The sequence below is a fragment of the Pezoporus occidentalis genome, unplaced genomic scaffold, assembly GCF_034315485.1.
Source record: "Pezoporus occidentalis ecotype Australia unplaced genomic scaffold, CSIRO_AGI_Poc_V1 ctg198, whole genome shotgun sequence".
Taxonomy (NCBI): Eukaryota; Metazoa; Chordata; class Aves; order Psittaciformes; family Psittacidae; genus Pezoporus; species Pezoporus occidentalis.
In genome coordinates, this window is record NW_026913833.1 from 1,012,752 (window position 1) to 1,028,391 (window position 15,640).

The 15,640-nt window shown below is 45.2% G+C and overlaps 1 protein-coding gene across 3 annotated transcripts in view; it reads left to right on the forward strand.

The window, feature by feature from the left end:
* The window catches only part of ROR1 (receptor tyrosine kinase like orphan receptor 1), a 177,188-nt gene that overhangs the window by 18,449 nt on the left and 143,099 nt on the right, over positions 1 to 15,640 (forward strand). For 2 of the 3 annotated variants that reach the window (XM_062617571.1, XM_062617574.1), the window contains exon 2: positions 369 to 416. The exons of the other annotated variant lie outside the window; for it this stretch is intronic. In XM_062617571.1, coding sequence (XP_062473555.1) covers positions 369 to 416 — 48 coding nt within the window. The remainder of the gene's footprint in view (positions 1 to 368; positions 417 to 15,640) is intronic. 3 annotated transcript variants of the gene reach the window in all.

Here is a 15,640-nt window from a genome sequence, read left to right on the forward strand (position 1 = left end):
TTTGCATTTGTACGTGGTATTGCTTTAAAAAGGAATAATATTAGGGAATAAGGCTGCAGTTGTCACTATTTTAATATTGGCAGAAACATGAAGGACAGCTTTCTGACTCCTTAGGTGTGGAAATTCTGCTGCTGTTCCTGATTATTGAACTGTTCTGCTCCTGGCTACTGTGCTGCTTACCTGCTGTTCCTCTCCTGGCTGTGTGTCCATGTCATTGCTGACTCGGAATAGCCATAGTACTTTTAAGGAGGTGGCAGAGGAGAAAGGCTGCACAAGCAGGGAGGTGAAGAGGAATGAAAATAAGAATCAAATCTGCTAAAGAATAATACTTGAAGAATAATATTGGTTTTCTTGTATTGAATCTACAGGGCCTGGACAGGATTTATGCCTCAGTTCAGGCTGTGTTCGAATGCCTGGTAAGGAACAGGTTCCTTTCTCTAGTACTTCTATAGTGTAGATCTCAGTGGTGGTGGTGTCAGTGGTAAATCTCCATTGACATCAGTGGGGACAGGAGTTTGCTTCTCTCTTCAGTATATCACAGACTGGTTTGGGTTGGAAGGGACTGTAAAGCTCATCCAGTTCCAACCCCTGCCATGGGCAGGGACCCCTCCCACTAGAGCAGCTTGCTCCAAGCCCCTGTGTCCAACCTGGCCTTGAACACTGCCAGGGATGGGGCAGGCACAGCTTCTCTGGGCACCCTGTGCCAGCACCTCAGCACCCTCACAGGGAAAGGACTCCTTGCTTTTCACAGGGGAGAACATATACTGAAGTGTGTGAGGAGGAGGAGGAGCAGCTGGAGCAAAGATTAGACTAAAAATCACACAAGTTAAAAATAAAGCTCAGGCTCTCCCGGGTCTCCAGCAGACACTTTTATGCAAGCTGCCAAAAACACTTCTCAAGAAGAAAATGAAAGAATATAGAATAATATAGAAAATGGTAAAATAAGCGGCTCTTCTGTTACCCTTCAGTCATCAGCCATGTGTGTGTGTGTGTGTGGTGGGGGTGTGTGCACACAGCCTAGTCACTAAAGACCCTTATAATTGTTCCTACCTCAGCCTTAGGTCAGGAAATACACCTGACAAAGCTGTAATTTGTAGAGCTGTGTAAAACACCTTTTCATAAGGTTTTGTTTCATATTCCTTTGGCTCAGGCTGCGGACAAATTTTCCCGGCGTTTTACGTGCACAAACTATATCATTGTTTTGGAAAATGCAAGTCTGACCACTGTAAATGGGTTTATATTTCCAACAGGGCAGTTATTTAATTTCCTGTTGGAAGTCTGCAAATGTTGGCACTGTTCACTCCTTGGCAGGGAGCCAGAGGAGAGCGCGGTATCACTAGCATGCTGCAGCCCAGTCGGGATTGCAGTTGGGTTTATCCCAGCTCTAAGACTGGGCTATAACAAAGTACAGTTTTTTGGTTAAACTTCATAAAAGCAGCCAGGGAGATAGGGCTGAAAGGGGGGGTGATACGGTGTTCTCTAGCAAGAGAACAGCTTTCCTTCTTCCTTACTTAGTCTTGTTCTGTAACAATCCCTGCTTTGCTGCAGACTCAATGTCACTTCGTGGTTTTCCATTAAAACACAACAAAAAGGTGCTGAGGTCCGGTCCTGAAATTAGCTCTTTGAGTATAAACATGTTCCCTGATGCAGTTATGTCCCTTGGGATCCACGTGCATAGTCCCAGTGGAAGGACGGCTGCCAAGGTTTGAACCTCTCATAGTCACAGTGACATGACAAAGTCCTGAAGTCACCCAGGTGCATTTCCAAAGGATTCATCAGCTTCCAGAGCTTGAGCTGTCTGGAAAATGCTGTCTCTAGAGACAAGGGCTTGGAAATTATTTGGAAAGCAAGCTCTTATAAACAGAAAAGATATTTTTGTTCAGTGTTTGTTTTAAATATTGGGACTTCACTCTGCAAAATTGAATCAGATGAGTGTTAAAACACATACTTTACCTTGGTTGCCTGGTGCAGGCTATCTATAGCTGCACCATGCTGCAGGCACGGAATTTCCTCTGCATGAGAGAGTGATTAGAACACGTGGACCTTCTGGTGCATCAGTAACCCTGACCCAGCAATGTGTGCTTGAGCCTAGAACCCCCCCATGTGCTGGGCTGTACCCCCAGAGTGTGAGCAGCAGCTCAGGGAGGGGATCCTGCCCCTCTGCTGTGCTCTGGGGAGACCCCCCCTGCAGCCCTGATCCAGCTCTGGGGCAGCAGCACAAGAGGGACGTGGAGCTGTTGGAGCGAGTGCAGAGGAGGCCATGGAGATGCTGCGAGGGCTGGAGCAGCTCTGCTCTGGAGCCAGGCTGAGAGAGCTGGGCTGGGGCAGCCTGGAGAAGAGAAGGCTCCTGAAGGGGAGACCTGAGAGCAGCTCCAGTGCCTGAAGGGGCTGCAGGAAACCTGGAGAGGGGCTTGGGACAAGGGCCTGTAGGGACAGGCCAAGGGGAATGGCTTTAACCTGCCCGAGGGGAGACTGAAATGAGCTCTTAGGCAGAAGCTCTTCCCCGTGAGGGTGCTGAGGCGCTGGCACAGGGTGCCCAGAGAAGCTGTGGCTGCCCCATCCCTGGCAGTGTTCAAGGCCAGGTTGGACAGAGGGGCTTGGAGCAAGCTGCTCTAGTGGAAGGTGTCCCTGCCTGTGGCAGGGGCTGGAACTGGCTGAGCTTTAAGGTTCCTTCCAACCTAAACTATTCTGTGATTCTATGATTTCTGGTGCCCTACTTGCTCCCAGAATTCTCCATTTGGTTGTGATTTGCAGGGGAGATAATTCTCTTACTGACATGTAGGTCTTGAAGTAAATGGAGCCAACTCCAATTTTCTTTTTCAAGTTTTTCTCTTTGAAAGGAGCTGTGTTGAAAGCAAATGACCCAATGACGTGGCAGACTCTTCATCACTTGCAAGCCTTTAAAGCGAGGCTGACATCCTGAACAATTCACTCTCAACCACAGTGGATTGTGTGCAAGAATTGCTGGGTGTAGGAAATTGTTGCATGTGTCATGCAGGGCATCAGATTTAGGATTATTGTGGTCTCTATTAAATCTCACATGAGGCAGCATTCAGCGTAATCTGTTTGGATTTACTCTGTTCTGATCTGGAGGAGCTGCTTTTTGTCAGTGATTTGGGTTTGGAAGAGGAGGTGCTCATAGAGAGCTGTGCACAATTTATGTATTATAGTTAATATTTGAAGTCACTTTTTATGGCTTCTCTGAAGCTGTAGTAGGTAAAGCTCTATGATGGAAAGCAGAAGGAGGATAAAAAGCATGTTTTGAACTCCTGTCATGCTTTGGTATTGTTTCATGAATGATATTATTGGCTGCTGATAATATATAGATTAGGCCATTGATATGTATTGAACCAGAACACGTTATACCTGAATAATTCCATGTGTCTGAAGATCAGGTTCTTTTTGTCACTGGGTCCTATGAAATAGTGCAGCTGAAGGAAAATGCACCTAAACCCCAAAGCATATAAAGCGTGTAAAAACATGCTTGAAGTACTTCAGTAATCTACTTCTACCGCTTTCAGTTTTTGTGATAACTTGTTAAATAGGATCTGTAAGTTTTGTTTCTTTATTTTTGATGCACTTATCTGTATTTACATCCCAAAAGGCAATCTGGAGTGTTCTTTCTGTATGCTTATGGAGCTTAGAGCAGTAATAACTGTGTAGGGCCAGGAGACCCTCTGGTCCTTTACAGTTTCTTCTGGGTGTTAGATTTCATGCAGAAAATATGGTTCTCATTGCAGTTTGGCAGCCTTCAGGAAAAAACAGATCTTTCCAGTGTTCCATCTAAAAGAAATAGAGTGCACTCAGTTTGTCTTAGCTGTCTCTCAGTGATAGTATCCAGAAGTTATTAGTTTTGTTACAGTAGATTTGATCGAGCAATCTCAGAACTGTTTATAAACAGCATGTACTTTTTCACCATGTCTTGCTGTTAGTTATGTGTTTTCTTCCTTTAGATAGATGCAGAGGGGCTCAGGTAAAGCAGAGATCCCAAAAGAGAACCTGTAGCAAGTTTGGACAAAAAGCCAGGGATATTCTGTTCCATGCCTCTGTTTTACCCCAATTTTAAGATCAAAGCCCCGATTTTTTTTTGCCTACATTTGGCTCTTTCATGCTGTACATATGTATCCATCTTACATACGCTAATCCTTATTCTTAGGCTTGCCAAAACTTCTCATTCACTGTCTCTTACCCCTGTACCTCCCAAAGCATAGAATCATAGAGTCATAGAATGATTTAGGTTGGAAGAGACTTTAAAGCTCATCCAGTTCCAGCCCCCTACCACGGGCAGGGACACCTTCCACTAGAGCAGCTTGCTCCAAGCCCCTGTGTCCAACCTGGCCTTGAGCAGTGCCAGGGATGGGGCAGCCACAGCTTCTCTGGGCACCCTGTGCCAGCGCCTCAGCACCCTCCCAGGGAAGAGCTTCTGCCTAAGAGCTCATCTCAGTCTCCCCTCTGGCAGCTTAAAGCCATTCCCCTTGGCCTGTCCCTACAGGCCCTTGTCCAAAGCCCCTCTCCAGGTTTCCTGCAGCCCCTTTAGGCACTGGAGCTGCTCTGAGGTCTCCTGTTCAGGGGCCTTCTCTTCTCCAGGCTGCCCCAGCCCAGCTCTCCCAGTCTGGCTCCAGAGCAGAGCTGCTCCAGCCCTTGCAGCATCTCCGTGGTCTCCTCTGGCCTCGCTCTAACAGCTCCACGTCCCTCTTGAAACTGCAAGACACTCGGTTGAGATCCTCTGTTCTGCACAGTGTTTCACACTGGTTTGTTAGCTCCAGTTGCAATGAAGGGCTTGCTCTGCTGTGCTGCCGCTGGTGACTGTCCCTGAGTTCAGGGTGCCACCTGAGCATCAGGGAGAAGTGTGAAGAGGTCACAATGTGCTGCAGTCTGACAGGAGTCAAGTCCTGTGTGGTGCTTTGTGCATTTCAAATCAATATGACATCAAATGTTTTAAATGTGAATTTGGACTAAAAAGCAAATCTGTCTTTGGACAGCTAAAAATCAGGTTCATGCAGCAAAGGGAGACTAAAAGAATACCAGTCAGCCACACAAACCAGTGATACCTTACCTAACGCTAATACACCCTGCTAAACCTCCCCCCCCCACCTCAACCTCGCATCATAGTAAGAATGATGTTGATATATGCCACCACCATGGCATATATATGGTGAATAACTTGATGCTGAATATATTTTTTTTATGAGGAGCACTCCCATTTATCATGCCATGCTCCAGCTTTAGCTATCATATATAAAATGGCAAAGTGCTTTTAAATTTGCTATCTTGACTTTGAAAACTGTTTTGATTAACACTCTTGAATAACGGAGTTCAAAATCCTGAGGAAATAAAGATGATATCAAAAATACTGTGATTTGGTAGGCTAAAGATCGTAAGATCTTATGGGAAGCAAATTCATAGAGGAAAAATATTTAAAGGAATCTATAGTTACTTGCAGGGTTTATATTCTGATGTGAGGACCTCCTCTTAGTCTATGGGAATGGCAGGTGTGAATGAAAGAGAGGCCTGAAACACAAGAGGGAGGCTTCTAAAAACTGTGATTGAGATGACCAGAGGTGGGTACAAAAGCTTAGGCTAAACACAGCCACAAAATCAGAGAAGCTGATCAGGACTAAAGCTCTGAGTGATAATGCGAGAAGCAGGAAAAGAGAAAGCCAGGAGATTGTGATTGGGTGCACAGGAGAAATCTTGCTGAGTGAAACCAAATGCTCTTCCACCAGCACAGCAGACACAGTGAATACAGAGTTGTAAGGACTGTAATCTCAGTGTAGAATAAGAAAAAACAGGGAATACTTGGCTAAATAAAAAGATGTTTTCTGGTTTCTCCTGTCAGTTCTTTAACATCCGAGGAAGTTTTTCAGTCCTGGTCAGCCTCAGGACTAAGAGACACTGTGTGTGAATGGGGGTAGGGGTGGGAAACTGGGAGGGGAATAAAAACCCCAAAAGACAAATGTAAAGCCTGTTTAAAAAAGAAGCATTAAGGAATTCTACATCAATCTGCTTAACAACAGAAAAGTTATTTGCAAGCATCTGGAAGATAACAAGCAGATGGATAGCAAGCTAAACTGCTTTTGTCAAGAGCAAATCCTGCCACACCAATCTCCTTCCCTCTTCCAGCAGCTTGTGGAGTCTTGTGGAGAACAAGAGAGGATGAATCTTGAGTTCATGTAAACTTTGGTGTTGCATCTCCTGTGCCGTTCCTACAAGTCATCTGCAGACACTGAGTCTTAGTGAAACTAGTACAGCCTAAAGGCAGAACTGGAGTGCTTGCAGGCCCAGGGTAGCTCTCAGGGTTTGCAGGGAAAATGGGAGCCTCTAAATAAATAGGAAGCCATGAGCCCAGTGGTTTGGTACTTCTGGTAGCAACCTGGGTGTCCTGGGTTCAGCAGTAGCAGTCATTTTTCCCCTTCTTGGTAGCTGGTGCAGTGCAGTGTTTTGACTTTCAGCTCGGGAACAGAGCTGATAACAAGGATATTTTGGTTTGGCCAAGGACTTTGTGAGCCTCATGCTCTGCCAGGGAGGAGGGGGAGCCAGGAGGAAGCAGTGACAGGGCACCTGACCCAAACTGACCAAAGAGGTATTCCATACCACAGCACGTCATGCCCAGGATGTAACTGGGAGTTAGCCGGAAGGGCTGGGAGACTGCAGGGTTGGAGGAGGTATCGGTCAGAGCTTGGTCGGGCTGGGGGGGGCAAGTTATCGGTCGGCTGATGCTGAGGTGTTGTATTCTCTTCCCTTGTTATTTCCTTTATCATTATTATCATTGGTGGTAGCAGTAGTGATTTGTGTTATACCTTAGTTACTAAACTGTTCTTATCTCAACCCGTGGGAGTTGCATTCTTTTCGATTCTCCTCTCCGTCCCTCCGGGAGCAGGGGGAGGGCAAGAAAGGAGGGGGGGAAGTGAGTGAACGAGTTACCTGACTGGGTTTAAACCACGACACTGGGGAATGGAGAACGCTCAGGTGGAGGGGTGGTGAGGGTGTTGGTTTTAAGAATGATCTTGCTAAACTGGATAAATAGAAGAAATACGATGAGGTGGAATAAGTGCAATGTATTAAGCTTCTAGAGGGGTAGTCACCTATGTAAGTTGCAGAATAGGAATGTGATTAAGTTAAAGTTCTTCTAAAATGGTTTGGGAGCTTTCCATGGAACAGCAACTGAGCAGAGTCAACAGTGGCGTACTGTGAAGAGAAGGCAAACATTGTGTTTGGCTGTATCAACAGCAATAGAACCAGCAGGGTACAAGAAGCTGTCTGTCCCTCTGCTCAGCATGGACAAGACCTCAATGGGATGAATGCTGTGCCTAGTTTTGGGAAGCGTATCTTGGAAAAGGTACGGATCAGCTGGAGAAAGTCCACTGAGAACAGCAAGAATTGTCGTGGAGCTAAGAAAACATGACCCATGAGGGAGAATGAATGGAGCTTGCATCACCAGCAAGGAAAAAAGAAGGCACATATTATGAGTTGGTGCTACATGAGCTGTTCCTGGGAGGAAGAGCTGAGCTTATCCCCAGTGGCAGTGATTGCTGGGACAAAAGATATTTGGCTTAGTTTACAACACAACAGATTTAATTTAGATATGAGGAGAGAACTCCCCAGGGTAAAGAGAATAAAGCCCTTCACAGTCTTGGGAAGCTGTGAAATCTCTGTTTCTGGAGGTCTTCACGAGAGATTAGGTTTACATCTGTTAGGACTGGGTTGGGGGAGGGAGATGGTAGGAGGACTCTGCAGCATCTATTTTACCCTGGTACCTATGTTTACCCTATAAAGAGACCCTAGAGAAACTAGCTTAGCAAGGCTCCATTCAGTCTTTGTGACAACTTCACTCACCTATTTCATAGAGTCACAGACTGGTTTGGATTGGAAAGGACCTTATGATCATCCAGTTCCAACCCCCTGCCATGGGCAGGGGTGCTTCACCCTAGACCATGTTACCCAAAGGTCTGTCCAGCCTGGCCTTGAACACTGCCAGGGATGGGGCATTTACCACTGCGCCTCACCACCCTCACCGGGAAGAGCTTCTTCCTTCTATCTAATATTTCTTCAGGCCTTTCCAAATAGACACAGTAATAAATGCAATAATAGTACCATACCTCAATTGTTTCTCATCTAAGATTTGATGGAGTGTATATTTTATATGAAAGCTCACAGAAAATAAACATTATTTAGACCTCAAATACAGCGACTGATCCTGAAACCCTCTTTGCCCTTTATCCTGAGATGACTTCTAAAAGGAAGGGTGCTTCTGCGCTGCACATCTCCTGCATGCTGGGGGAGGACAGTGGTGCTGTGGGTGGTATTCACCTGGGGTGCTTCTCCAGACCAAAAGCCTCGTAGTCTTTCCTCATAGCAAAGCACATTTTTAGTCCTGTCCAAGGAGATGACAAATCCATCTACTTTATTAATCACATGAGTCACTTGAGAACAGCAAAACATCAACCATTTTGAAGGGATTGAGTATGTCAGAATCTCTCATGGTTTTTTTTCTGTGTCTGTGTAATAGTCTTTGATTCACTTCTGACTTCCCAAGTAGTTCAAGTCTGCCAAGAAGCCTGATCACTCGACACCAGCCCACAAAACTGCATAGACTTGGGTTCGCTGTCGGCTTCAGTTAATACATCAGAGATGAGTCTAGTCCAAGAGCAGAAGAAAAAAAACCATTTTCCAGAGTTGTGTGAGCCATTAAAAGGGGAAGCTCTGCTGGGACTAGTTTACATGTAAGTTAAATACCAGATATGAGGGGTTGTCTGTGCTGGAAAATAAGTAGTCTGTCATTATACAGAAAACAGAGGCCCGTTTCTCTGTGTACATGTGTCTAACTCACAATTTAGGCCCCAAAGGATGTGTCTGTTGAAAAGAGAAGGTAAAGATTGCCAAGAAAAAAAGGCATGCCCTGCTCAAATAACAAGTATTGCTTTCCCCTTTCTCCTTCCTCCTTCCCCTCAAAACACACACATACACACACTGTGCCCCCCTTTTTTAATACTCCATTTTTTATTCAAATTGGCTGAGCTGTATTCTCATGAGCCTCAGTGCTATGTTTAGCTTTTCTTCCTTCGAACATGTTGTTTTGCCACAGTAAGTTCCATCTCACATCACCCACTTTGTGAAGTCTGCTGCTGCTCCCTGTTCTGTAAGGATCACACTTGGCCCTTTCATAGTTATTAGCTTGCAGGTAAGAAGTTTGGTGTAATGGTGTCAGAATCATGCTTTTAGGTCCCTTCTAACCCAAACCATTCAGTGATTCTATTTCCCAGGATGCAGAATGTCTGATTTTGATGGAATCCTTGTAATGCTGCTCAAAGGGACTTGGGGTCACCCAGTCCAACCTCTTGCTTGGAGTCGGTCTGTTTTCCATCCTGTTATATTACACACATGTGCTCTCCTTCTCTCAGTGGGTTTTGCTGGTTTTCTTCGGGTAGTTCCTCAAGGCCTTGTTAAGCTGCACATGATGCAAAGACATTTTCTGTAGGCCACTGCTCATGGCCAAGGTAATAAGGCAGGGAGGAAGGAACATCCAGAGGAACTTGCCTGAACAGAGCTGCATTTTAACCTCTCCTGGTTCTCAGCTGCAGCCTCATCTCCTGCCCAAACTGCTCATGAACACGGGGACTGTTAATGTGGAACTTACAGATTGTTTATTTGAATGTCTGTGTACAGCTATATAGATGCTACATGGAGGAGCATTGCAGAGGTGTTTGGGTTTTTCTACTTCTAAATGTTTCCCTTTCTTCTGCATATAGAATTCTAGAATGGTTTGTGTTGGAAAGGACCTTAAGATCACCCAGCTCCAACCCCTGCCACAGGCAGGGACACCTTCCACTAGAGCAGCTTGCTTCAAGCCCCTGTGTCCAACCTGGCCTTGAACACTGCCAGAGATGGGGCAAGCCACAGCTTCCTAGTGCAGGAACCAGCTCCTCTACAGTGTATATAGCTCCACTGCTAAATTCTTTTAGGTTTTTCTTTCCCTTTTATTATTGCTCTCTAATGTATCCAGTTTTTCAAATACTGCTTAATTATAGTTCATTCTCATGCTGTGTCCCATGGAGGCAACATGAACTTGTAAAGCAGGAGTGGAGTCTGACCAGCTGCAGTTCTCCTGAGTATTTAGCTTTAGCTTTTGCTGGGGTACTTTGCATGGTATTGTCACAAAGGAAAGAATATATAATGTAATATATACATAATATATGACAGTAAATATATACTTGTTCATAAAACCCACACCCAAACCTGATTTCTGATGTCTGGCTGAAAGGAACCTGTATACAGAGTATCAGTGAGGTTAGTGGGGTTTTCTCTACAGCTGTCATGGGAGCACACCTATAACATTATGTACAGCTGTGTGAAAGTTAATACTAGAACAGCTCTCAACAAATGAGGGTGAAATCTTAGAGGAGAAACATCAAAATCAATTCTGTGGTTTGTTTTTATTTGAGGAAAATGAAAACATGTTGAAGTTAAGAGGGATGATCTTTTGTGTGCCCGTACATACATATGATTTATGTTACTGGCAGGGAAAGGGGTATTATTTAGAGCAATGCAAAGGAAGAGATGGCTGTAAGCAGGAAGAGGGAAATGCAGACAAGGAATCCTCAGCTACATTTCAGAAGCAGTTTCCTAAGAGTAAAATCTGTTGGACTGAATAATCTCAAGAGGGAGGGGATGGAGCTACATTGCTCGAGATGTTTAAGTTGGACTAGGCAGAGCTACCTGGGAATGTGTTTCTGGCAGCAAGTCCTCCTTGGCAGTGGATTGGGTGTACTTCCAGCACCTTGGGAAGTCAATGAGAGCCTTTCAGCTCGCTCTGGATCAGACCTCTGGTGAGTGAAGATGTCGCTTCTGTTTCTGTCATCTCAGGTTTAAATGTCTCTGCAGACTTTCAGGTTTCCTAGGCTGGAGGAAGGGGTGAGTGGTGGGACCTATTTGCTGTCATTCTTTAATTATCTCAGGCTGCTGCCTCTAAGTGCTGCCTTAGAGAGTAGTTTTTTAATATGAGGTTAACAGAGATTTCCCCTTTTGAGGTGGGAAAGTTGCTTTTTTCCCCTCCTGTAAAACATGGCAGGAGGTTGGAATTGGATGATCTTAAGGTCCTTTAACACAAACTGTTCTATGATTCTATATTTTTAACCAGCATCTGTTTCATGAATATTAAAGATGCAAGATATTTTGTTTTTTTTTTTTCTGTTTGTTACCTTAATGCAAAGTCCCCGTAACATGACCCTTAATGGTGGGCTTGAAAGAACCCTAAATGTAGATTTGGTTGATAATGTGTAATGCAAATACAATTAATATCAGCTGCTTGCTTGTTTGTGTCACTGAGGGGAAAAAGGTCTGCAGAAAATGCATACCATGTTCAGGTCACAGGAAGGAACTAAGATACATTCTTAGGTTTGTTACCTCAGATCATGTATCTGGGCCTGGGATGTGGAGCTGTTGGAGCGAGTCCAGAGGAGGCCACGGAGATGCTGCGAGGGCTGGAGCAGCTCTGCTCTGGAGCCAGGCTGAGAGAGCTGGGCTGGGTCAGCCTGGAGAAGAGAAGGCTCCTGAAGGGGAGACCTGAGAGCAGCTCCAGTGCCTGAAGGGGCTACAGGGACTCTTCCTCAGGGACTGTACTGACAGGACAGGGAGAGTTCAGGTTAGATATACAGAAGAAGCTCTTCCCTGTGAGGGTGCTGAGGCACTGGCACAGGGTGCCCAGAGAAGCTGCGGCTGCCCCATCCCTGGCAGTGTTCAAGGCCAGGTTTGACACAGGGGCTTGGAGCAAGCTGCTCTAGTGGAAGGCGTCCCTGCCCATGGCAGGGGTTGGAGCTGGAGGAGCTTTAAGGTCCCTTCCAACCCAAACCAGGCTGGGATTCTATGATTTCTATTAACTGCTGTTAGTCGTTAAATTCCAAAGAAACTATGGTATTTTTAGTGTCACAAATTTAAGTAACGTACTATGATCCCCTGATAGTGCTAAGTCTCTGTGGGGAAGAGCTGTGGCATATTGTGTTTTGCCTCCCTCATTTCCCTGCCATATGTAGTTAATAGAATAATGGTTGGTTGTATGCCTGTGCCTTGATGCAGCTACCACACGGGAGGAGGGAAGTTGCAGGGTTGTTGCCTTCCTCAGTTGTTTTATCTCAGCAAATCAGTTGCTGAAACAATGGAGCAAGTTCTTCACAGATATGTGACTCCCTGGTGCTGGCACGTGGCTGCTCTCCTGCTGCTCAGTTTGTTGGCAGAAAAACCCATTTCTTAGGTATTTAAAGCTTTTCCTCTTTGAAATCAGCTTTTGTTGAAGTGTTTTTATAGAAGTCTTTAGTATGAAGGCACTTTTATTTCCTTGAACAAAAGTGACTTCAATCTATAAACCCGTATTTGCATTGCTAGAATTGCTTGGAAAAATAGCAACTGATTTTTTTGGGTTCTGGTGCTTTCTTTGTCATCCTCTGAGCTTTGGCGCCGTTGACACTTCACTCCTTCTTTCTGTGGTAAGTGGGAAGGCACTTCTTCAGTCAGTGCACAGCATGCTGCAGCTGCACAAAAACGGAGACAGCCTGAACTCTTCTTCTTGCCGTGCCCAAAATCCGCAGGGCAGATCTGTGGCCACCAGTTTGGATCCTCTCCTGAAGGCAAATTCTTTCCCACAGACATTTAAGCCTCTCTAAATGTATTTTTTCCATTGGAAAGACACATTTGGGCATTAAACATGTGCTCAGAGTGTTGTCTTAACTGAGTATAAAGGAGAGAAAGAAAGGATTTTAACTGGGCACAGCAGACTCATTTCTTCTCTCCCTCCAGGGAGCATCCTCCTTGGATACACATAACCCGGCCTGGCATTTTGCTTCAGGGAGGCAAAATCCCTGCATGGAGCATGCATCCATGCACTGGGATGCCAAAGTTTGACTCAAGCGAGGGGTGGTTCAGAGCTTCAGCCTAGAAAGGAAGTGTTTAGAGGCTGTTCTCTTTCTGTGCAGGTATTTGTTTGCTGACAGTACAAGGAGGGATGAAGAGGGTTAGTAATAATCCGTTGTATTAAATGCTATTCTGAAGTGAACCTGTGCTGCTTTTCAAAGCACTGTGAAGTGATTCCTATATTGATTTTTGGCTAAGATACAGTTTTTTCCTGTCCTCAGGTACTTATGCAGTTCTTATCACTGTAAATACCCCAAAGCCTTGTGTCTTTGACATGATTCATTAGATTCTTTTCCTGGGACAGGCAAAACCCGCTATTCCCATTGTACAGTTAGGAAATGGAGACATAGGCTAAATAACTTTGTCTGGGGTAACACCAGACAAAGAGATCATCATCCAAGACTCAAACCTTGAGCTCTCCTTGCTCAGACAGGTCCTGTCACCTCCAGGCCACTCACAGGGCGCCTGGAGGGTGGCAGAAGCCTCAGGGCCTGTGTATTTCTAGTGGCATGATAGAAGCTACTGGTCACACTGGTATCAGAGTCACAGTGTCATGTGAGATACTGAATCTTACAGCCATACAGGCTCCCAGCATCTCCATCGCTGTCGTTCTCCACCCAGTTCTCTACTTACAACCCCTTATAACATGCTCCATGCAGTGTTTCATTGTCAAAACATTTAAAGCCATGAAATACTTCTGGCATGGTGGAAGAATATAAGGCCCATGGGAACCTCTGGATTCCCAGTACCATCAGCTCCTACTTCACTGCTTCTTGGTTCTGCCAGTCTGGTGCTTTTAGGTATGAAATAGCAAAAAATCATAGAATCATCGCAGACTGGGTTGGAAGGGACATTAAAGCTCATGCAGTTCCAACCTCTGCCATGGGCAGGGACGCCTTCCACTAGAGAAGGTTGCTCCAAGCCCCAGTGGCTGCTACAGTAAAATAGCACCATAGACATGAGTTAGTGTTCATCAAATGCTGCATGTTACATTTTTCAGTCAGCTGTGCAGTACTGAACATGCAGCACAAACACCCCATTCCTCCACAGGGTGTGCTTGAAGCAGTTTTTACATGTGCTTTGGTTAACTGTTCCTGTTCTGAGCACTTTGTGTTTTACATGTCCTGTTCTGCAGTCAAAACCCAATGGATGATTTCCTGCTACTTCTAAGCTGCTCTTATTCTGTCAACACAGAAAAGAAATCCTGCTCCTCTTTCCCCATGGCACAGATTTCATGCTCTCTGCAGTTCATGTAGTTGCAGGTGCTGCCAGATAATGTCCTGCTTTCTGGCCACGGGACTGGGAATGTGCAGATTATCCCATAGTTTAAGAGAACTGGCCTGTACATGTTACAGAGTTTGGAACTTCATCTTGGAAAGCAGCGTTACCTCTTGGCAGCTCTTCTTGGCACCAAGCAGTGTGTTTTGTCTGTGGCAGCTCACTTGAGCAGCATGAAGAGGGTTAATGGTGATGCCACTGGAGAAGTCTCCTGGCTGGGCGGTGGGGGATTGACCTGGCCTGGCTGAAGCAGCAGGGAACTAATGGAAGTTTTCTGCTCTATTCAGAGCAGGGAAGTCAAGGATCTGAACATCGCACCAAACTCTGGTTTCCGTTTACTTCTGATGCCAGCTTTCTGTAGTGCTTGGCATTAAAAGACTTGCTTGGAAGCTCCGTCCTTCCAACGCTGACTGCACGGCATTTGGTCTTGAAAAAATGAATGTAACAGTGCTAGTCTGCTTTAAGCAGACTGTTTGTGGGGAAGGAGCTTTGCTGTTTACAACTGAGAACATTCAATATGCTTCAGAATAGAGGCTGTAAATAAATAGAGCGCACTTACGCTTGTGTGCTGAGATAATGCTCCTGAGTTAATCTTATCTTGGTTTTCTTTAGAAGTGAAGCTCAAAGTTTGATTAAGGTGAATGTCATTTTTATCTCTCTTTAAAGCACCTATCATACTGTGGAGCTCTGTGTAAAGGGCGAGGGCAGAGGATCTGATTTCTCCTGTCAGCTTCTCACAGCAGTCTGAGCGCTGCTGGTCACTAGTTCAAGTATTTTACATGAACATCCCAATAGAAGACAGCAAAGACTTTGATGGTAATGAAGCCCCAAGTTCATTTTCCTTTGTGATGTTTCCCTTTCTTATTTTTTATCGGTATGCATTTTGCTTTTGAATGTGTTTTTATCTTAAACAAAAGCACATGAAGATTTGCCATAAATTTTCCGTGCATACAGAGATGAGGATGAATTGCCTCTATCCTGGAAATACACTGTTGGCTGGATTGCTAAATGTATATATTGCAAGAATTTTGTACATCTGTGCCTGGATATGGACCACTGAGCACAACATGAAGGCACAGGAGCATTTGCCTCTGTGAACAGGGTGAGATGACAGCCCCTCTGTAAAAATGTATATTGCATCTGGATCTACCAGTAACTCTTGACCCAGCCCAGACAGCTGATTGACACGGTGAGCAGGGGGTATCTCAGCTCAAATACTTGGCAGGAACAAAACTGCCTTGTCCTGACTTTCTGTGATCCCTCAGTTGGAGTCTTTTTGAAACTCATAAGGATGGAGACCCTGTGTTGAAAGACTGTCTGGTAAGAGATTGTTGAAAAGAGGCAGGGGGAAACCAGCTCCTGAAGAATTCAGAGCCCTGTTGATCTGCTAACCCCATTGAAAAGACTTGCTGAAGCAGAACGTCCCCAAAGGGTTAAGTGGACATGATAAACTATATCC